This window comes from Mirounga leonina, unplaced genomic scaffold, assembly GCF_011800145.1.
Source record: "Mirounga leonina isolate KUSES-001 unplaced genomic scaffold, KU_Mleo_1.0 Mir_126, whole genome shotgun sequence".
Taxonomy (NCBI): domain Eukaryota; kingdom Metazoa; phylum Chordata; class Mammalia; order Carnivora; family Phocidae; genus Mirounga; species Mirounga leonina.
In genome coordinates, this window is record NW_023270314.1 from 13331456 (window position 1) to 13355485 (window position 24030).

At 35.0% G+C, this 24030-nt stretch overlaps 1 protein-coding gene across 1 annotated transcript in view; it reads right to left on the reverse strand.

Annotated features, from left to right (window-relative positions):
- CAND1 (cullin associated and neddylation dissociated 1) overlaps positions 1 to 24030 on the reverse strand; it is a 42735-nt gene that overhangs the window by 11822 nt on the left and 6883 nt on the right. The window contains exons 2-7 of the mRNA XM_035002197.1: positions 19653 to 19796; positions 9469 to 9623; positions 7628 to 7751; positions 5802 to 6058; positions 5613 to 5718; positions 4320 to 4465 (exon numbers count right to left, since the gene is read on the reverse strand). Of these exons, the coding sequence (XP_034858088.1) occupies positions 4320 to 4465; positions 5613 to 5718; positions 5802 to 6058; positions 7628 to 7751; positions 9469 to 9623; positions 19653 to 19796 (932 nt within the window). The remainder of the gene's footprint in view (positions 1 to 4319; positions 4466 to 5612; positions 5719 to 5801; positions 6059 to 7627; positions 7752 to 9468; positions 9624 to 19652; positions 19797 to 24030) is intronic.

A 24030-nucleotide genomic window follows, 5' to 3' on the forward strand; every position in this document is an offset into this window, starting at 1 on the left:
TAATAGAGAAGCTTTAAAAGATTAAGTACTTAGAAAGACTCTATAAATTTACACATAAATTAACCTCTAAAGAAAATAATCGTAACTGTTTTTAACTTGTTAATCATCTTCTCACTTACTGTGGGTAAATGAACAGCTTATCAATCTTTATGATTAACACGTGAAACTTCTTTGCAACATAAATATTTGTAAAATCAGCCTTTTAAAACAGTATGAATAGAAGTTCAAAGGACTCATTTGACACTACAGGAAAATCAAACAATCGATCAAGGAGTTAATAAGATAAACCAGGAAATACGATTAATGACTATAGATGAGGTGTTAAAAAAAAAGCACGGTTACCAATCCCAGGACATGGGGAGAAACAAGAATCCTGACATCAGCTTTCTTTGTGGCTGTAAGGCTTTTTACTAAATTTGTTGATGGGCTATTAGGAAATAATATGTATATTTTCAACCTTTCAACATATTCTCTTAAGGCAGTTTAAAGAAACCATACTTCCTCAATTACAAGAAAATTCTGGTAACAACAAAGCACCATGTAAAAACAGAACACCATCTTCTCCAAATTCCTGTTACACCTTAAAACAATAGTCCAATGCTATTAACTCCATTTCACTCATGTATACTTCATTGACTTTCATGTGTGTGAAATCTCTGAAAATTATTTCCTTCTAATACTATAAGGCTTAATCAGTTGGGTAACAAAGTCAGGAGGATGGCACAAATACTAGCAGTTCTCAGGACAGTCTAAAATTATCTAACAATAATTTTGTTATTCTTAGATAAGATTATAGCCCTGAAATGCTGATTCCTCACTGGGGGAAAAAGATGTCGTCTCTTCATTGGCTTCTGTTCCAATTAGCTTAGTGACAGCTAAATGTAGCTAGCTATGCCTTAGAAAATCCTAGGATTATATAATAAAATCTTCCAATCTCCAGAAGGTTTAATTTCATCATAGCACATTATAGGAAAACCCAACAAAATACTACTAAACCCAAGGCATTTGACTTATTCACCAATACATATGTGAATAAAAATTACAAGGTACTGTATCAAAATGGACTATTTAAAAGCAAATAAATAAATGAAGTTTTTCCCACGGCAACCCAACTATGGGAATTATTTTGCAGAAATACACTTTGTTGAAAAAAGGGTTATTAAAACATTAAATACCCTAATCACTGAAATTATGTTGCTTTTATGTTAAATAACACTATGGTAGAAAGGTAGTTATTAGGTATGATCCATGCAAACAGATAAAACAGCTGAAGGACTTGGTTAGTTATTCAACATAAGTACTTAGCACACTAAAAACCAACAATCAAAAACAGGAACATATACTGCTACTGCTTTTTTCAAAGGATACTCTCCTGTTACAATCCCTTCAATACAGCATATTTACTGAGTGTCTTCTGTGTGTCAAGCACTATCCTAGGCACTAGAATAAAGCAGTCAATAAAGAGGATGAAAAATCTCTGTCTTCATGAAACTTACATCCTAGTGGGTGGAAATTATTACAATATGTCAAAAGGGATTAGTTATAATAAAGAAAATAAAAATGTTGAGAAGGAAGACTATAAGTAAGGGGAAAGCCCTGAGATGTGAGACTGAATGAAGAGGGTGTGTGAGAGGAAGTAATTAAGTACAACCCCAAAGTTTTTGGCCTGAGAAACTAAGACGAAGGTACCATTCTGAGATAGAAAAGGCTAAATAAACAGGTTAGGCAGGAGATGGGGGAAAGGGAGGGGTAGAGGAGAAGATACTTTAGACACCTAAGCAGTAAATCAATTAAGCAGATGAATATAGAAACTTGAAATTCACAGGAAAAATGTGGAATGCAGAAAAAAATTTGAGTTTTCAGCATATTGTGATATTAAACTCAGAAGACTAGATGAGATTAACAAGAATTAAAGAGTATCACAGAGAAGTCCAAGGCCTAGAATACTCCAAAGTTTAGTGTTCAGGATTATGAAGAGCAACCAGCATAGAGACTGAGAGGGAGTAATCACAAAAATAGGACTAATATCAGTAGAGTGTGGTATCGTGGAAATTAAATAAAGAAATGCTGCGGATTTGAGTAACAGACAAACATCTGAGGTCACTGGTGATCCTGTCCTGAAAGACTGGATTCATGAGAGATGGAGAAAAAGGAACTGGAGAGCATTCTTTTTGAGTTCTGTTGTAAGAGAAACTGGCAATAGCTGCCAGAGTGTAAAATCAGGTTAAGAGGGATTTTTTTGTAATTGTTTGTTTTCTTTTTAAAAGATAAATGAAATTATAGACTTTGGAGGAATGTAAATTCATTCAAAGAATCAAATTTAAAAGTATGAAAAATATCAGGAAATCCACCAACCCATATACCTTGTAACTTACCCATTTAATTATCTCCATTATGATCTTTTTTTTTAAAAGATTTTATTTATTTGACAGAGAGAGACACAGCGAGAGAGGGAACACAAGCAGGGCGAGTGGGAGAGGGAGAAGCAGGCCTCCCGCCGGGCAGGGAACCCGATGTGGGGCTCGATCCCAGAACCCTGGGATCATGACCTGAGCCGAAGACAGATGCTCAATGACTGAGCCACCCAGGCACCCCTCCACTATGTTTCTTTTAATACTAGCAGAAACAACTAAACATAAGCAACCTCTATGTCCTTGAAAGTGCTATTCCTTTCCAAAGTAAATACTACAAATCATAGCACAATCAATCTTAGGAGCCTCAGAAATGTTCAGATGAAGCAAAAATGAACTTTTGGAACTTCATCTAGATAAAAAGCTTCTGCACAGCAAAGGAAACAGTCAACAAAACAGAGGCAACCCACAGACTGGGAGAAGATACTGGCAAATGACGCTACAGATAAAGGGCTGGTATCCAAGAGCTATAAAGAACTTCTCAAACTCAACACCCAAAAAACAAATATGTCAAAAACTGGGCAGAAGACATGAACAGACACTTCTCCAAAGAAGACATACAAATGGCTAATAGACACATGAAAAAATGTTCATCATCATTAGCCATCAAGGAAATTCAAATCAAAACCACACTGAGATACCACCTTACACCAGTGAGAATGGGAAAAACTGACAAGGCAAGAAACAACAAATGTAGGAGAGGTTGTGGAGAAAGGGGAACCCTCTTACACTGTTGGTGGGAATGCAAGTTGGTACAGCCACTTTGGAAAACAGTGTGGAGGTGCCTCAAAAAAATTAAAAATAGAGCAACCCAATGACCCAGCAATTGCACTACTGGGTATTTACCCCAAAGACACAGATGCAGTGAAAAGGGCCATATGCACCCCAATGTTCATAGCAGCAGTGCCCGCAATAGCCAAACTGTGGAAAGAGCCGAGATGCCCTTCAACAGATGAATGGATAAAGAAGATGCGGTCCACACAGACAATGGAATATTACTCAGCCATCAGGAAAGGATGAACACCCAACTTTTATATCAACCTGGATGGGACTGGAGGAGATTATGCTAAGTGAAATAAGTCAAGCAGAGAAAGTCAATTATCATACGGTTTCACTTATTTGTGGAACATAAGGAGTAGCAAGGAGGATATTAAGACAAGGAAGGGAAAAATGAAGGGGGGGAAATCGGAGGGAGAGATGAATCATGAGAGACTATGGACTCTGAGAAACAAACTGAGGGTGGAGGGGAGGGGGGTGGGCGGATGGGTTAGACTGGTGATGGGTATTAAGGAGGGCACGTACCCATGGAGTGTACCCATGGAGTACTGGGTGTTATACAAAAACAATGAAGTGTGGATCACTACATCATAAACTAATGATGTATTGTACGGTGACTAACATAATAAAATAAAATAAAATGTTTAGATGATTCATGAAAGTTAAATGGAGCCTCAAACAATACCTAGGATTTTTCATCAAAGTATGTATAAAACCAACCATACTGCTGAATATGTATATCTACCATACAGTTTTAAAATAACATTCATTTCCCTCCTTACAAAAACCCTTTGCAGAAAATCTGAATAAAGAACAAAATTCTCTTGGCTAGCAATTATAAATGTACTAGTAACATTTTTTTTTCTGTGTATTAAACACAATAAAACTGGGACATAATTTTTGTTACCCACTTTTTCACTCAACTTATTAATAACTGCTTTAATATTTTTCTAGATTCTGAAAGTGTTGCATAGCAGTTCAACACATTAATGCCCCATAATTTATTTATTCAATTTTCTATTGTTGAATATTGAGGTCATTTCCCCTTTCACTAGGTAAGGATCATCTCCATCTATAACACTGGGCCTTTCATGAAAATTTAACAAACTCCTTCTGTTTAATTTGAAATACCTTGGTCATCATCATCACCACCATCTGCATCCATGGCATTTTCATCTTCATCTTCATCATCATAATTGTAATTTGGATCATAGGTAAGATATTTAAGACAAATATTTATAATGGTAGAAACATGAGGATATACTTCCTTAGGACATCTGAAGAAAAAAATAAAAGCTGCCTTGAATAACTGTACTTTTCTTGATTCACTATCTGACACATTTTATTACCAGATTTTTTTCTTCCCTTTAACATAGCACAGGAAAACTGATCCCCAGCCTTTCAATACCAATGACTCTGCATATTTTAAAATATTTACTTTTCAAATTACACTTAATTTTAAGATGAACTTTTCCCATTTTAACCCCTCTGAAGTCAGGATGATTCTTACAATAACTGATTTATCATGGTTACAGTGGGATAGTACAGAGAGAAATCTGTATATGCTCTAACTTCTCAACATAAGATTAGAAGACCAAGCCCAAGTGAATGTGCTCTTCAGCAACTAGGACGGTCTGTGAAAATGCCAATGCACATACTTCTACGCTTGGTCTTCTAGCTATATGCTGAGAGAGAGAACATAGAAATCCCCCACAAGAAAGGAATAATTTATATTTCTCAATTAAAAGAACAGAAACGAATCACACAACTTCTGATTTTAAGAATTTGGTATGACCATAAAGCTACTTCTTAAAACCATGAGTGGGGCAAGGGATTACTACAGATAACAACCAGTCAAGTCTCAAGACACTATGCTATACCAAACTGGCAATTTTAGCTAAAGGCAAAAAAATCTGCTCCTCAGCCAGTTATGGCCTTCTAGTACATAAATGAAGATTTTATTATTAGAACCAAGGTTTCCAAATTGAGACTCACTGCCCTAGCAAAATGGATGTGACAAACTTCAAAAAATGTTAGAAAGATATAAAATTCACTATATAGTTTTGGCCAGGTAATTAATTTACCCTGCTGCTCTTTAAGACAGTAACTACATTATTAAATTAAACCAAAAGACAACCATAAATACCTTTACAAATTCTTTCAAGTCCTAGCAATGAAAAGGAAACATTTCAAAATAAATCTAAGGACCGTATTTTGAAATATAAGATCACATCCACTTCAAATACTGCACTGATTTATCAGTTACTGTTTAATGAGAATTTAATCAAACACATTCGAAACCAAAATTCATCCTGGCTGTCAGTAAAATAACCCATTTCTCCTCACCCACCTACTCTAGATCTTAATTATTACTCTATTCTTAAGGGAAACTTTTATTTGAATATAGAGATCCTGAAAACTTACCTTCTCACAAATGACTCAAAGGCTTGAATGCAGTACTCTCTTAATTCATCGTCATCTACATTACAAAATTTTACCACCAAAGGAATTATCTTCTCAAGGTATTCACCTAAGAAAAGCATATTGGTTCTTAAAAACATTCATTTTTTTTTTTAATTAAAGAAAATTTTAAAGTATTTAAACATTTCTTACCTATTCTATGACCAGCTTGCCTACTAATTGCAGCAATACATTGTATGTAGGTTCTTGTTGTTGACATGGAATCATTTTTGGATAATTCTGACAACAGATGTTCAATAAGATCTACAAAAACTATATTTCCACAGCTCATAACCAGATGGCCAAGAGCAATAATGGTTCTTTTCCTCACTGCAAGTCTAGGGCTGGTCAACTGGGGGAGCAGACAGGTCAGAATTGAAGGATGGAAATTAACAAGAAGTCCTCCTTGCCTTAAAATAAGAAAGAAAACCATAAATAAATTCAAGATTTCTGAGCACTGAAATCTCTGGCCTCTGACCTCAGTGTATTCAAACAGTAAAAATTTAGATGACATTAATCCAAATTCAGAATTAAAGTAAAACTAAATTCTTACTTTCTCTAGCAACCCAACTGAAAAGTTAAGTAAATGCAGTTTTGAAATCTGTATCCCAAAATTCACTTCTAGAATCTAGAACCATATTCCCATCTATAAGATATCCAACCAAGCTTGAGAATACATCAAAAAAACAATGGTCTTGTCACTTTTCCCTTCCAGATCTCTAAAGTATTTTCCCTATTAATAGCTTTTTCTCTATGATAGCTTTCTGGGAGTTCTTAACACTCAAAATCTCAGAACCTCTTGACTATCCCCTCTCCCTATGGTCTTTCCTCAACATACCTATGTACTAAGTTGCATTGACCCTGTTGGTCCAATCCTCTCTTCCAAATCATTTCACATGTGCAGTTCAGGGAGTCAATAGCAGTTAAACATCTATGTGCCAGGACCCTGCAACTGATCCAGTAACACAGGACAAAAAGTCTAACTGAGTATTTACTACCTATGAAATTAAGTATAAATTCCTCACCCTCTTCAACATGACCACAACCTATGAAAATGATTTCCTACCACTTTTCTATTCATTCCATATATTCTGGAAAACGAGAATACAAAGTTTCCCAACTCTAAGACTACTTAGGCTGATATATTCTAAGCCTGGGCAGAGGCACCTATGCCCTACCCATTCTTCAAAACTAAATTCAAATGCCATTCTTTCCATAACAAACTTTCTTGGAATCCTCCATTTTAAACCCCAAGACACACCAACAGTCTCAGTATTTAGTTCCATATTTGTTCTTATCTCCTACAGTAACATATAAGTTCTTGTGTGTGCCAGAATGACAGCTCTTACCTTTTACTATAACTATGTACCATATGAAGGCACTTGATTATTTTCGAGCTGCAATGAATCAGGCACAAGTAATACACAAACAATGAAGACATACAATGATTTTGAGAATTAGGGATAAACTGAAACTGACAGGTCTTCTAAGGTATTTTCCCCCTTGGAGTTAATTAGATCTTCCTATCTTCCCAAGTTTGACTTCCAGAGGAAAGCAAACAAGGAACAAATGTATAAAGCCAAGCTCCCTCCCCCCCCAAACATGCAGTATAATCATGGTTGCTGAAATTTACGCCATTATTTTAACTGGAAAATTTGCTACTCCTACCAGTGTATCTCTTTTAATAGAGAAATCACTGTAATCAAAATATATGAGTAAAACAAAACATAAAAACTGTGCTGAAATATTCAAATCACAGATTTTATTACTTTTCAAAACTACAAAAAATGCCTGCTATGCAATATTACGTGATAAATATTATTAGCTTACTTCTCCCCTTACCCCTACCCACATATTTATAAAACAGCCACAATTTAAACATGGACAATTTTAGACCAAATTATATTTATCAAAAGGTGTTTTTAATAAATGCACATAGTTTTTGTATTACAAATAATACAAATGATAGGCATGTTTACCTGCTCAACATATCAGCCATAATATCCAAGGCTTCTAGCTGAACAGAGACATCTTCCTGCTTCGCTATTGCACTGGTAAGACGTCCAGTAATCTTTTTACATACATTAGCAGCTAATGCAGAGCCTACATGAATAATAATCCAAGAATAATTTTAAGGCAATTATACTGACTCTACCTTATATTCATGGTGGTTACCAGATATTCAACAACTCTAAACTTGATTATAATTGAGACTGACTTAAGAGATCCATGTCAGAAAAATATTTCAAAACAGGTTGCTTTCCAATAAAATAATTTATTAGATATAAACAAGAATAAGAGTAATAACTGTAAAAGGAGTATATGACCCAGGCAAAACAATAATGATTCAACAGTCTGTTGAATGAACTATTTCTACATACTGACGTGACGGCCGACTAGGGAGCCAGTGGCAGCGCCTCTAGACTGGAAAACAGAAATGAATTTTCTTCTACTTGAATACTCTTTACTAGCAACCTAGACTTTTTAAAATTTCAGTGAATTAAAAACCAAATATATTCTGAGCTCTAACAACATGATCTCTTAAGAGAGCGAGCTGTAAACCTGTAAGAGCCTTCCTATTCCAATCCAAAGATTCCAAAACTTCATTATGATGAACTAGAAATGCTGTTCCAGAGAACTCATAAATCAAGATTACTACTACTTTGAAGTAGATCTGTCTTATTACTGGCAAGTGGGGAAAAAAAAAAGGAACATGAAACTAATCTAAATGGTTAATAAAATTCTTGTTTGAACCAGAAATCGGCTAAAAACAAACGTGTTTCAATGAAAAGAAATGAGGAAAATATCCATATAATACAATTATAAGAAATATTTTATTGAAATAATAAGACCAAAGTAACATTGGTAAGAAACAGTTGAAAAAGCATCAGCTTTGGATTAAAAAATAATGGAGGACTTGAATCTTCACACAAATAGGTAATCACAATTTTGGGTGCATCAACCTAATCTCTCTGCATTTCAATTCCCTCATCAATAAACTATGAATATTAAGACCTCCCATATGGCTGACGTTTAGACTAACTGAAATAATACACACAGATCATCTAGCATGATAGCTAGCATAGCAAAAGATTAATATATCTTTATTAAGTAAATGAGTAAAAACTACATACTTAGACTACACTATTACAAGTCTACATCTTTCCATGAAATAGATAATAATTTCACTCTATCTGGAGATAAGACCATCAATAACTTTAGCCTGCTGATTTTAGCAGACAGCTTAGTAGTTAAGATCAATTCTAAAACTTGCATTACCTAAATCCCTGTGTCAGAGACCAAAATCTAATTGACAAATTCACTGTCGTTTTAAATTGTTTAAATTACCAAAGTAGCTATAGAGTCAGCCTTAATAAAGATACTAGTAAACTGAACTATTTCACAACTGTTTTAAAACAGTATTAAGTTTCATACATCATAAATTCTGATGCAAAGCAAAACTAATACTGAAAATAGCTAATCAGAAATAACTCAAAATGTTGGTTATCTTTTCCCTTAGTGCACAGGTTGGCATTAACTCTATTCTGTAGTCATGGTACATACAACAATAAAAAATCTTGCTATTCCTATGAGATACTTAAATTCAATCAATATAATATTCTTTAAAACTGGAAACTGAATTTATTTTTAAGCAAAAAATAAGACTCTGGACTTTTTTCCCCTTATTTGTTCTAAGAGATGCTTACAAAGATCCTTTGATAGACACTGCTCTCCCTCCCTGGCCAGGAGGAAAAACAAATGGAGGAAAAATAGCTCCATGTAAAAAGGAACCTAAGAAGAAAAAGGTGCTCTTGCTTACCACTGGAAGCTGGAGGAAGTTCTCCAATTACTGTTTTAAGGCCAATACTTGAAATATCTCGAAGTTGTTCCTTATCAGAAAGCATGTTAGTGCAGAGGGTATCTACAATTGTCTCTACTTGGTATTCTTTCACTTTACTCACTAAGGGGCCAAGACTGTAATATAAAATAGAAAAAAAAATTTTAATTTACATTAAATACAAAAACAGAAAAACAGACAAAAGCATTATTTTTTTCTGCCTAGCAAATATCAACACAAAATAAATACACTATGCCTGTTTCATAGATAGTATATGAATATGGGTTTAAAACAAATTTGGATAAGCTCCTTGCAGTTGGTTTCCAGTGCTTTTCCACTGATTTCCACCATGGTATCATGAAACTTAAGATGCTCCCAATCCTTCATATATACAAAACATTTTTTAGTACTAAAAAGGCTAATTAGGGGTCTGCTCCTAACAAGGATCCTATGGTTTACCTGAAATAGCAATTCTACCCAATATATCACTTTGTCAACTCTGACCCTACCTTCCTTCTATCATCTGTCACCAACACCACCTTGTGAACTGAAAGAACAGGACAGAAGACTGCACTAAGGGACAGATTTTTAGGTACTGGGCTTATGGGATATTGTTAGAAAAGAAGAGCATTTCAAATGGAAAGATCAGAGACCAGAATGAGTGGAATGTGTATTTTAAAAAATGAGGAATGGGAAACAAAAGCAAAAATGAACTATTGGGACTTTATCAAGATAAAAAGCTTTTGCACAACAAAGGAAACAGTCAACAAAACCGAAAGACTACCTATGGAATGGGAGAAGATATCTGCAAATGACTTATCAGATAAAGGGCTAGTAGCCAAGATCTATAAAGAACTTATCATACTCAACACCCAAACAACCCAAATAATCCAGTCAAGAAATGGGCGAAGACATGAACAGACATTTCTCCAAAGAAGACATACAAATGGCCAACAGACACATGAAAAAGTACTCAACATCACTCGGCATCAGGGAAATACAAATCAAAACCACAATGAGATACCACCTCACACCAGTCAGCATGGCTAAAATTAACAAGTCAGGAAATGACAGATGTTGGCGAGGATGCAGAGAAAGGGGAACAGTCCTACACGGTTGGTGGGAATGCAAGCTGGTGCAGCCACTCTGGAAAACAGTATGGAGGTTCTTCAAGAAGTTAAAAATAGAGCTACACTATGATCCAGCAATTGCACTCCTAGGTATTTACCCAAAAGATATAAACATTGTGATCCGAAGGGGCTTCTGCACCCCAATGTTTACAGCAACAATGTCCACAACAGCCAAACTGTGGAAAGAGCCCAGATGTCCATCAACAGATGAACAGATAAAGAATATTCCACATACAATGGAATATTACTCAGCCATGAAAAAGGATGAAACCTTACCATTAACATCGACGTGGATGGAACTGGAGGTTATTATGCTGAGTGAAATAAGTCAATCAGAGAAAGACAATTATCATATGGGTTTTACGCATATGTGGAATTTAAGAAACAAAAGAGAGGATCATAGGGGAAGGGAGGGAAAAATAAGACAAAATCAGAGAGGGAGACAAACCATAAGATTCTTAACTATAAGAAACAAACAGGGTTGCTGGAGGGAAGCAGGTGGGGGGATGGGGTAACTGGGTGATGGGCATTAAGGAGGATCTGAGATATAATGAGCACTGGGTGTTATATACAAATGATGAATTACTGAACTCTACATCTGAAACTAATGATACACTATATGTTAAGTAATTTAATTTAAATAAAATAAGATTTAAAAAAAATGAGGAATGAAAAGAACTGTTTGATACAAAAGGCACATAAAAGACAATAGGAAAGGTAGGCCCCTGGGACATTATGGAGAACCTTTAAAGTTAGGCCGGCAAATTTAAATGTGATGTGGTAAAACTGGGAGCCAATGCATTTTGTCAAGCATAAGTGACATGAGAAAAATAGTTTAATTTGATAAATGTCATACCAGCATTTATCAAATACAGATGTTCAATAAATTGCTAACTGCTTGATTGGAAAAGCCACAGGCAGTGCAATTTGGGGAATTAAGAGAAGGAAAAAAAATAAACGGAAAGGTTGGAGAAATCCAAGAACAATCTAATCCAAAACGATGGCAGTGACAAAGAGACATGGCATATGTGTAAAGACCTAACATGAAACAATGAAAAAATGTGGAGTGAAAATAAAAGGGATTCCAAAAATGAATTTAAAGCGTTCTAGCTTCTGGTAATGGCAAATAGCTTTGTTGGACCAAAAGACTGTAAACTCTCTAAATCTGTATTTTAGAAAAACAACAATCTGAATGACAGATAATGATGTAACTAAAAACAGAAAGGTCTACCTAGAATTCCAAATCCACTGAAATTATCTCTTAAAAATGAAAATAAAGACAATTTATGATAAAAACTGAAACTATATCACTACCAAACCTATACTGCAAGAATTGCCAAAGAAAGTTCTTTAGGCTAAAGAAAAATTAAACCAGATGGTTACTCGGATTTACAAAGATCACCAGAAATGTAAATGTGTGTATACATAAAAGGCTATATTTATCTTAAATACTACATTGGAGTATCTTATTTACTACACTGGGGTACCAGGCTGAATCAACGGTAGAGCATGCAACTCTTGATCTCAGGGTTGTTGAATTGACTACCCATGTTGGGTTTAGAAATTACTAATAAATAAGTAAATAAGTAAACTAAAAAAAATAAAATAAAAGACTATATAGTTTTTCTTCAAACTATAACTAATACTGTATTATGGATACACATACATGCAAATATATAAAAAAAACAGTAGCATAAAGACAGGAAGAAAGTAAACAGAAAAATGTTACAAGATTTATATACCTTATATCAAGTGGTACAATATTAACTTCTAATAGATTACCATAAATTTAAAATGCAATTTATAATCCCTAGCCTAGAGTGACAATGCAGAAAACACTAAGAGACATATCTAAAGAGTCAACAGAGTAAATCAAAATTAAATATAAAACAGATTCCCAACCTTTTGGTTTCAGGAACCCTTTTAACGCTTTAAAAATCAATGAAGATCCCAAAAACTTGTCTTTATGTAGGTTGTGTCTGTCAATACTTACATATTAAAAATTAAAAGTAACAAAAATAAACCTATCACATGTTAACATAAACATTTTTAAAAAATTAACTATATTCTCAAAAAAGTGAGAGAAAAATAGCACTGATTTATATGTTTGCACTTAAAAAAAACTGTATTCTCATATCTGATTTTGCATTCGGTCTGTTGTGATGATCACATTATGTGGCCTCTGGAAAATTACATTGTGCACTTACAAGAAAACTAGAGTCAAAGGGAAAATAATTATTCACATGATAAATTCTGACACTTTCAGAGGGTCACAGGATGTTCCAGGGTCCCCCCGAATCAAACTTTGAGAAATGTTGCTATAAAAGATTTGCTTAACCCAAAAGAAGGCAGGTGGGGAAAAAAAAACCCAGACCAACAACAACAACAAAAGCAAAAAGAAAATAAGAAGAATGACACACCTAAATCCAACCATATCAAATATTTATAATAAACACCAAGGGACTATATAAGCACTCCTATTTAAGGGCAAAAATTATGAAACTGAATCAAAGCAAGAATTAACTATTTGCTGTCTAGAAAACATCATTTAAAAAGATTAAACTGAAAAATAAAAAAAGGTACACTATGCAAACACTAATCTTAGAAAAGTTGGGGTGACTTTTCCATAGTAACATAATAGAAAATATATTTGAAGATAAGGTATATTTAAAAAGAAACATTTCATACTCATAAAAAGGTCAAACATCAGGAGGACATATAAATGTGTATGCATTTAGTCATTAGGTTTTAAAATACATGGAGCAAAAACTGACATTTATCAAAGAGAAAAACAGATAATTTGACAATCATAGTTGAAAATTTTAAACACTTGTCTCTTTGGGGTATTTAATACCAAAAACAAAAACAAAAAAATCACAAAGAATATAAAATCTAAACTTGATATATCAACTACCTTGACCTGACACTTCTACAACATTATGCCCATCTACCACAGAATATGCTTTCTTCCAAGTATACATTGGACATTCATTCACCAAGATGCACCATATGCTGAACTATAAAACAAATCCAAGTAGACAAAACAAACATCCTGAAATTTTAAATATGGTTCTCTGACCAAAATGGAATTAAATTAGCAATAAAAATAAACATCTAGGTAACCTCCAAATATTTGAAAATTGCTTCTAAATAACCCATGGATCAAAGGAAAATCACAATAGAATTAAAAATATTTCAAACTAGGGGCACCTGTCAGGCTCGCTTAGTCGGTGGAGCATGCAACTCCTGATCTTCGGGTTGTGAGTTTGAGCCCCACGTTGGGTGTAGAGATTACCTAAAAATAAAATCTTTAAAGAAGTATTTCAAACTGAATGATACTACCAGAATTTGTAGAATGTAGCTCAAGAAGTAATTAGAGAAAAATACATACCTTTAATTGTTTAAGAATTTGAAAGGAAGAAAGTGAGCATTATAATAAAAGAAGAAATCAATGAAATAAGGCAACAAACAATAGAGAAAATTAACAAACCTAAGTCAGTTCTTTGATAAGTAAAGTTGGTAAATCCCTAATTAGATGAATTGAGGGAAAAAAGAGAAAAAACACAAATTACCAAAATCAGGACTGAAAGAGGGAGCTATTCACTGATGACCCCTATTTAGGCAGAAAATCCCAAGGAATCAACAAAAACTACTGTGACTAGTAAGTAAGTATGAGATACTATGGTTCACTGTTAAAAAACAGTATTGTTAAGATGTTGATTCTCTTCAAAAATCTCTATAGCTTCAACACAATCCCAATCAAAATTTGAGCAAGCTTATTTTTTTTTAAATTGAAATTGACAAACTGATTCTAAAATTTACAATGGAAATAAAAAAAAAAAAACCTAAAAAATCAAAATCCTCTTGGAAAAGAAAGAATGAAGCTAAGAACTTAAACTACCCTACATCAGACTTCCATAGATCTTCTATACCTTTGTTTTCAACTAAGGGCAATTTTTACCCTCCAATAGATAGCTAGCAATGTCTGGAGACATTTTTGGTTGTCACTCCTGGGAAAAGAAGGAATGCTACTAGCAAATAGTAGCTAAAGGCCAAAATGCTGCTAAACATCCTACATACACAGAATACACAGGATAGCTCCTCACAACAAAGACCTGCCCAAAAAGTCAATAGTGGCAAGGTTGTCTAATATACTACATTACACTAATACAACAGTTTTGTACTGGCATAAAAATACACAAAAACACCAATGGAACACAAGAGAGTCGAGAAATAAACCCACACTTTCAGTCAACTGATCTTTGATATGAATGCAATAGGGAAAAGATGTTTTCAATAAATGGTCCTTCAACAACTAGATGTTCACATGAAAAAACTGAACTCAATTCCTAATTCAGAAAAATTAATTCAAGACAGATCACAGGACTAAAAGTAAAAGCTGAAACCATAAGGCTTTTAGGAAAAAAACAGGAGAAAATTGTTGCAACATAAGGTAAACAAAGGTTTCTTAGGACATGGAAAGCAATTACCATAAAAGAAAAGTTGAAATTAACTTACAATCAAATGAAACTAAATTTTAAAAAAAAACTAAAGTTAAAAACTTAAGCTCATCAACTTGGGAGAAAATATAAAATATATGTATCAAAGGGCCTATCTAGAATATACGAAGAACTCATACAATTTGATAATAAAAAATCCACCTCAATTTCAAAAATTGGGAAAAGTCCAGGGGAAAAAAAAAGTCCAACAAACACACAAAACAGCACTGGACTATATTAGACATCAGGGACATGTAAATTAAAACTACACCTATACACTTACTGGAATGGCTAAAATTAAAGGGTGACAAAACCAAGTGTTGGTGAGAATGTGGAGACAACTGGTACTTTCATGTAAAATGATACAAATACTTTGGGAAACAATTTGGCAGTTTCTTTTTTTTTTTTTTTAAGATTTTATTTATTTGACAGAGAGAGACACAGAGAGAGAGGGAACACAAGCAGGGGGAGTGGGAGAGGGAGAAGCAGGCTTACTGCCGAGCAGGCAGCCTGATGCGGGGCTCGATCCCAGGATCCCGAGATCATGACCTGAGCTGAAAGCAGACACTTAACGACTGAGCCACCCAGGCGCCCCAATTTGGCAGTTTCTTAAAAATCTAACTGGAGAACAACAATTCCATTCTTAGGTATTTACCCATAAAAAAGACCCATATCCTAAAAAGAACTCATACAAGAATGTTCATTGTATCTCTATTCACAATAGCCAAACTCTACAAAGAAACCAAATGTATAAACAGACTGGTATTTATTACTGGCTACTAATCAGTAATAAAAAGTCAAGAAATACTAATACACCCAACATGGATGAATCTCACAGATATGAGTACGACAGCTAGACACAAAAGAGCACATGCTGTATTAACTCTATTTATATGAAGCTCTGAAACAGGCAAAACTAATTTAAAGTGAAAACAACCGTGACCTTCAGTAGGGATGTTGTATGTGAGGTAAGGATACAATTTTATCTTTTTCAAATGGTTATCCAGTCCTTAAAAAAAGGGGGGGGGGTCCAACTTTCTATCATGTACTTTCTATTTTACTGTTTGTCCATTAATGCCTCACTACTGCACTGCTTTGATTACAGAAACACAATAGTCTCTTTTCCTATCTAGTAGGGCTAAGCAACAACTCCAACTTCAGCAACTGTTAACACTTTTTCAGAGTTTTCTTGGCTATCTTGAGCAAACACCTGCCCCCTCTCCCTCCCACCAAAATACACTTTAAAGTCAACTTGTCTAGCTTGTGAAATAATTTTTACAATTAAGTTAGCATTAAATTAGCTTGAAGAAAACCAACAACTTTGTTGAGTTATCCTATCCAAGGACATGGAATGTCTTTCCATTTGTTCCAAGTACATTTTTGTTAGGGGTCAAGAATATTTTAAAGTTTTCCTTAAGTTTTGAAAAAGATAAAATTGTAACCATACAATACCCTCACTCAAGGTCACCATTGTTACATTTCTTGTTACATTTAATTCTTAGGCATTTTGTCTTTCTGTTGCTGTAATAAATGGACATTTGATTCCATGAGATCTTCCAATTGGTTGTTTATATGAAAACTACAGATTTTTGTTCATTACTTTCACATCCTGTTATTTCACTGAATTCTTACTGTCCACATTAAATTTTTTTCTTGATTGACTTGGATTATTCTCATGTACCTTTTCCAATGCTCATGCATATAATTTTATTCTTCCTTGTCCTACAGTGGCTAATACCTTCAAAAAGAATGTAGTGGAGACAGAAACCCATCTTTTCCTTGTTATCGACATTAGTGTAAAGGTATCTGGTAATTTACTGGCTTTTGGGGAGAGGTATGTGTATGTGTGTGTATTTCTAACGTTAAAAAAGGTCTTATCTTGGGGCGCCTGGGTGGCTCAGTCGTTAAGCGTCTGCCTTCAGCTCAGGTCATGATCCCAGAGTCCTGGGATCGAGCCCTGCGTCAGGCTCCCTGCTCAGCGGGAAGCCTGCTTCTCCCTCTCCCACTCCCCCTTGCTTGTGTTCCCTCTCTCTCACTGTGTCTCTGTCAAATAAGTAAATAAAATCTTAAAAAAAAATAAAAATAAAAATAAAATGATCTCTCATTTAATAAAATGTTTCCCTTGAAACAGTTAGTGAATTCTCCCTAGTGAGATAAAGCATCCCTGACCTGTTCTTCACTCCAGGGACGTATTAAGTACGATGATGGTCTCTGGAAGGTGTTTCACTCCTCTAATTACACTAAGTAGCCTAAATAAGTGTTGTGCTTTGGCGTTTTGTTTTGTTTTGTTTTGTTTTGAATCAAGCACCAGGGCGCCTGGGTGGCTCAGTTGGTTGAGCGACTGCCTTCTGCTCAGGTCATGATCCCAAAGTTCTGGGATCAAGTCCCACATCAGGCTCTCACCTCAGCGGGGAGCCTGCTTCCTTCTCATTCTCTCTCTCGCTCTCTCTCAATTAAAAAAAAAAATCTTTTTTAAATCAAGCATCAATGTTGAATCTTATCAGTGCCTAGACAACTGTTTTTCTCCCTCTTATCTACTAACATAATGAAATATAATAACAAAGCACATAATATTGAACCGCCCTCATGTTCTTGGGATCAATCTCACTTGGTCATGGTATGTTACACTTACTGTATTGTTGGATTATATTTTGAACATTTAAATGGTCTGTAGTTTTCTTTTTCAGTGTTATCTTCAGTCACAATGTATTATCAGTAACTGGTTTAAATAAAAGACTGGGAAGTTTTCATACTTTATGTTCTGGAATAGTACTAGAACTCTCCGTACTGGAGTTATCTGTTCTTTGGAGGTTTCAAAGACGTGTGTGAAACATTTCTGAGCCTGAGTTTCTTTTGGGTGATAAGTTCTTTGACAATTTTCCCTATTTCCTGATAAGGCTAGTTAGTAATTTCTCTATTGTGATTTTCCCTCCTCCAAGAACCAGTTCTTGGGTTTTATCTCCTACTGTATTACTTTTGTTTGTATCTTAATTCCTTTATTTTTTTCTTGAGTATATGCCATTTCTGCCCCCAACCTGTTAAGTTTTAAGAATAAAAGGTCTTCAAAAGACCAAAAGCTCAGGTCCCTAATGAGTAAAGATTCCTATGCAAGTGAATAAGACCTATGTTCCTCTCAACTCTCAATTTCGGACAAAGACTACTTTTTATTACCACTTTTAAAAGCTGGTAAATGTTCATCATATATTTTGAACAATGTTTAATTTTATTAAGCGCAGGCCAAAAAAAATAAATAAAAGATGAAAAATAAAGTAAATTATACTCATTGCATTATTCTGCAACTTATCTTTTTAAGACCCATTTTATTTTAAACTTGCAAATGTCCCAAGTTAAAGAAATTGTACTGCATTGTCTAAAAACTCTATGCTGACCAATGATTTCTCACATTTTTGCCTGTTTTTACAGCAGGTATGTAAAAGCTAAGCCTAAAACGCAATATTGGGCGCCAGGGTGGTTCAGTCGGTTAAGCATCTGCCTTTGGTTCAGGTCATGATCAGCGTGGAGTCTGCTTCTCCTTCTCCCTCTGCCCTTCTCCCCCACCCCCCTCTTGTGCACTCTCGCTCTCTTAAATAAATAAAATCTTTAAAAAAATATTTTTAATGCAATAAAAGAATCATAATGAGACAACGCTTTTTTAAATTGATGCCTAATTATTACAGGACATACAAAATGGCATAAAATTCCATAGCTTCTTACATGAAACTAAAGGTTACACTAACTATGTAAATTGTTTTCTAGTATTTGATACATATAAATGAAACAATTTGTTAATAGAATTTACTGAGAACTCAAATTCTGTACCCTATTACTAAAAATAGTTAAACTGGCAATAACATGTCTAATAAGATGCTCCTACTACACTGTACACAAAGACAATTGGAATTCCCACAATTTTTAGGAAAAATTCTTCGTAGCTGCTGTATCCATCAGTCTTAATTTGTGTTAACTATGGTTTTAAATGCTGCTGTTCTTTATAAAGTCTTACTATTTTTTACTTCCCTTGATCATTGGTTCTTAGATTTTCATACAGAGATGAATAGAGGCAAGTAGGCCTTTTAACCTGGCTAAATAAATCAGGTCAAACAAGTGAGAGAATCACTCTTTCTGGAGTTTCCATTACATATTTCATACAAATCAAAATACCATAAAAGGCTTTAAGAAGTATATGGAGCGCCTGGATGGCTCATATGGTTAAGCATCTGCCTTTAGCTCAGGTCATGATCCCAGGGTCCTGGGACTGAGCACCGCACTGGGCCCCCTGCTTGGCAGGGAGCCTGCTTCTCTCTCTCGCTCTGTCAAATAAATAAATAAAATCTTTAAAAGAAAAAAAAGAAGAAAAAGAAACTTTAAGAAGTGTATCATATGTACCACATACAAACATTAAACATTCACCACTCACCTGCAAATTCTAAAGAAAATTCCAGAAAGACATAGTACAAGACTAAGATAATTTACCAACTATTACACTGAGTCTTTTAATGGGGCTGATAGGGGTGGGAAGCAAGTAAAAAACACTTACCATTTGACAGCTAAATTCTGTACCTCTCCATTTTTATCTTCCAGTAACTTCAAAATCATTTTCACTACTTTCCTTTCACTGTCATCATCCAACTTGATGGAATCTTTCTGCAGTTCTGTCATCAAATCATTTGTAGCCATAAACCTATCAAAAAATTAAATTTGTTGATTATTTCAATTTTTAAGCACAAAGATGTCTTTCAAATACAATGCTATCATCCTTATCTAACTAAGTCCTAACAAACTCTCTTAAATAAGAAACCCATCACTTTAAATTATCTTCCCCAGGTCAGTCCTGTTTTAAGTTACAGATAGGATCTACTGTGAGTGTTCTTTCATTCTAATTAACTGTATCATTGCTTTTAGGAGGAGAAAAGCTCCTCTTTACTTTTTCTTTGCATGTGATTTGAATTTTATCTAGGAAGCCTTTAACTACGAACATTAAGAATATCTTCCTATATAATATTCTGTGTTGGGATCAAGGGGCAAGGGTCACATATTAAAAAATTACTGGGAAATTTCCGGGCGCCTGGGTGGCTCAGTTGGTTAAGCTACTGCCTTCGGCTCAGGCCATGATCCTGGAGTCCCGGGATCGAGTCCCACATCAGGCTCCCTGCTCAGCAGGGAGTCTGCTTCTCTCTCTGACCCTCCTCCCTCTCATGCTCTCTCTCATTCTCTCTCTCGCAAATAAATAAAAAATTAAAAAAAAAAATTACTGGGAAATTTCCAAAATACAAATTCTCAGCTCTACCCCAACTCCCATCATTAAGGTTATCAGATGTATTTTCAAAATGGTGAAGAGGCTATTCTAGAACGTATTTTCATCTGACATCCAGCCCCCTCCCCTTAAGAACTGCTGCCAAAGACAAGTTTAATACTTAATAGTCTTAACAAAAAACCCAGGGTGATCGTCTAATCTCAGCTTTACATGAAAGGGTTGAAGAGGAGACAAAAATGAGGTAAACAGACTCTCAGATTTTCTTCTCATATACCTCACCAGACGATTCATTGTTCTAAAAGTGTTTTCTCAAGAGTAACAGATAATCACACTATGAAATAAAGCCCCCTGTTTGAAGGCCAAATGAATTCTTCCCCTAATTCTGGCTCTTCTCTACCTACTGAAATAACCTAACTGCAGTAACAACTACTTAAATGCCTTCTTCTTGTATCTGAACCAGATCAAGTTTGAGTAAAAGTGTACTATTTATATTACAGAAATATCAAAATCTGTGTTTAAATCAATTAAAAACCACTAACTATTGGAGCCGAAATGATAAATAGCTATGCAGACAGTCTGGCAATACAGGCGATAAACTATGTGGTAAGGATTGGCAAAACAACTTACTAATTTACGAATTCATTATTTGTTATCTAAGGAGTTGATATGTTCATTTAATGCTAATTTGGCAAAGTTTTAAACTACAATGCAAGCACAATTCTTACCAAGTTTTGTGAAACTGCTTATAAAGTTGGTGTTCAAATTGGGATTATACAAGGTAAAGCATGTACTTTTTTTAAATGAACATACTTGTAATTGATAGCCCCTCCCCATTTTATATGACAAATGAAATTAAAACCACACAATATTCTAGAAAATAAAAAACAAAAAACTGAGTAATAGCGCACTAATGCAGGAATTCTACACACAAAGCATTAAAATATCTTAACCATTTTACTTCCATAAAATCATGAAATAAAACCACAGTAGTTAGGACTTCTAAAGACCCCTGAAATGCTCATCACCTGGTTGAAGAGAACATGGCCATTCATTTAGGTAAAAAAGCAAATAATCCCAATGCAAAAAGTTGTTTTAGGGTTGTGAAGGGAGTCTACTGGTACACAGATTCTTTCCTTTATTTACCACTTATTTATTCATTGCCTATTATGCTACAAAGGCTGGACTATGAGCAAAGGATAGATAAAAAGTAAATAAACGTTGGCTGACCTCAGAGAAGTCTACTGATTTTCAAAAATCTATGATCAATGCAAAACCACAAGATATTACCTCACACCAGTCAGAAAGGCTAGTATCAAAAATACAAGAAATAGGGACGCCTGGGTGGCTCAGTCGTTAAGCGGCTGCCTTTGGCTCAGGTCATGGTCCCAGGGTCCTGGGATCGAGTCCCACATCGGGCTCCTTGCTCAGCAGGGAGCCTGCTTCTCCCTCTGCCTGTCTCTCCCCCTGCTTGTGTTCTGTCTCTCTCTGACAAATAAATAAATAAAATCTTAAAAAAAAAAAAAAATACAAGAAATAACAAGCATTTGCAAGGATGTGGAAAAAAGGGAACCTTCGTTCCCTGTTGGTAGGATGCAAAATGGTGCAGCCACTATGGAAAATGGTATGGACGTTCCTCAAAAAATTAAAAATAGAAATACCATATGATCAGTAATTCCACAACTGGGTATCTGCCAAAAACAAAAACAAAACACTAATTTAAAAAGATACATGCACCCCTATGTTCACTGCACCATTATTTACAATAGCCAAGATATGGAAGCAACCTAAGTGTCCTCTGACAAATAAATGGATTAAAGAACAATGGGATATTTTATGGAATAGCCACAAAAAAAGAATGAAATCTTGCCATTCTCAACAACATGCATGGACCTGGAGGGTATTAAAGGGGATTAAGAGGCACAAACTTCCAGTAATAAAATAAATGGCAGGGATTTTTGTATGGTGACTATATTTAGCATGGTAAGCACTGTGTAATGTACAGAATTAGAATTGTCAAATCACTTTGTTGTACACTTGAAACTAATGTAACATTGTATGTCAACTATACTTCAATAAAAGTTTTTAATTTTAAAAAATCTATGACCAATGGTTAAACATTTTTTAAAGCTGAAATGAGCCCCAGTAAAATTAGCAATAGGTTATTATTTTTAAAAATGAGAAAAAATGGATTGAGACAGTATTAAGTTATACTAAGAGCTACTTTTTAATGGTGACCCCCAAACAGAAAGTTCTAAGAATTTCTTCTGTTAATGTGATACAAAAATTTGCACTATAAAATCATCCTGTAAGAAAAGTTGTTTAACCAGCTAAAAAGCTGTCCATGCCAGATTCAAAAGCCAATTTGTAAAATGTCTCTTAAGCATGTAATGTTCTATGCATGGTGCTAAGACATAAGCTGATAAAACAGACTCAGTCCCTTCCTCCTAACCTTTTCATCTAATATGGCAGACAGACAGGTAAATGGACAAATCTCAATCTTACAGATTTTTAAAAATACTCAAGGACATTTGACACTGATCACACCAAGAACCGACAGTTTGAATCTCAAAGGATTAACAGCAGTGTGCATGGGGAAAGCTGGTTTGGAATTTTAAATTTTTATTTTTGTCTATGTCGGGGTGGGGGCGGGGGCGGCAGCAGCAACAATGCTGAGGGACATAACCCTTTTGAGTGAAGGGCTAAGAAGCAGTTAAGTGTGGCTGGGACACAGGTAGGTAGAAATAGCCTAACAGGAAGAAGATGGAAATGTAGGCTGACGTCAAGATAAGAAAGATCTGACTCTGTAGTGAGAACCTAGTATGTATGTATCAGGTACTGTGCTCAACTCTATACAAACAAGAGATGGCAAAAGCAAACAGTTCCTGCTGTCTTGGAGCTTACAATACAATCAAAGAGAGACATATTAGTTTTAAAAACTACATATATGGGTTAATTGTATATGTAATTATGAACAGAGATAAATGCTAGGAAGGGAAGGAAAGGGATAGGGCACAAAGAAAACTCAATGGTGTAATAAAGTAACCTGATGCAGACTGCACTGGGGTTTGAGCATCAGGAAAGACTGAACTCTGAAGCATGGGCAGGAATTTTTTTTGGGAGGGGAGAGCAAGTAAGCAAGGGCCAAGAGATTGAAGAGATTTGGGGGTCTTTTTGGGATTTTAGTCTTTTTTCTAAGAGCAATGGGAAGTTACTGAAAGGCATCTGGGTCAGAGATGGGCAGTACACTAAAATAATCAAATGTGCATTTCAGAAACGTTACTCCAGCTACACTATGGTCAGAGTGTAGAAAGAACCAATCTTCATTTAGCCAAAATGGAGAAAGTTAAGAGAGTTACTGTTGCAGTCTAAGTGCGAAATGATGGTAGCTACAATTAGGGTTATGACCATCTGTGGCGGAAGAAAAATGGACACAGAAGCAATTCTCATTATTATCAAAGTTAATGCCTTCTTGTTTCAACTCACATACTGTAAAAAGTATCCTCTTCTCTATCTAGTGCCACATCATTTGCATGTTTGTGTTTTTTGTTGGTAATGTTGCTGTTAAAATGACCCCCAAGCATAGTGTAGTGCTTCTAGTATTCCTACGTACAAGAAAGCTGTGTCTTCCAGAAAAAAATACATATATTAGATAAGCTTTTCT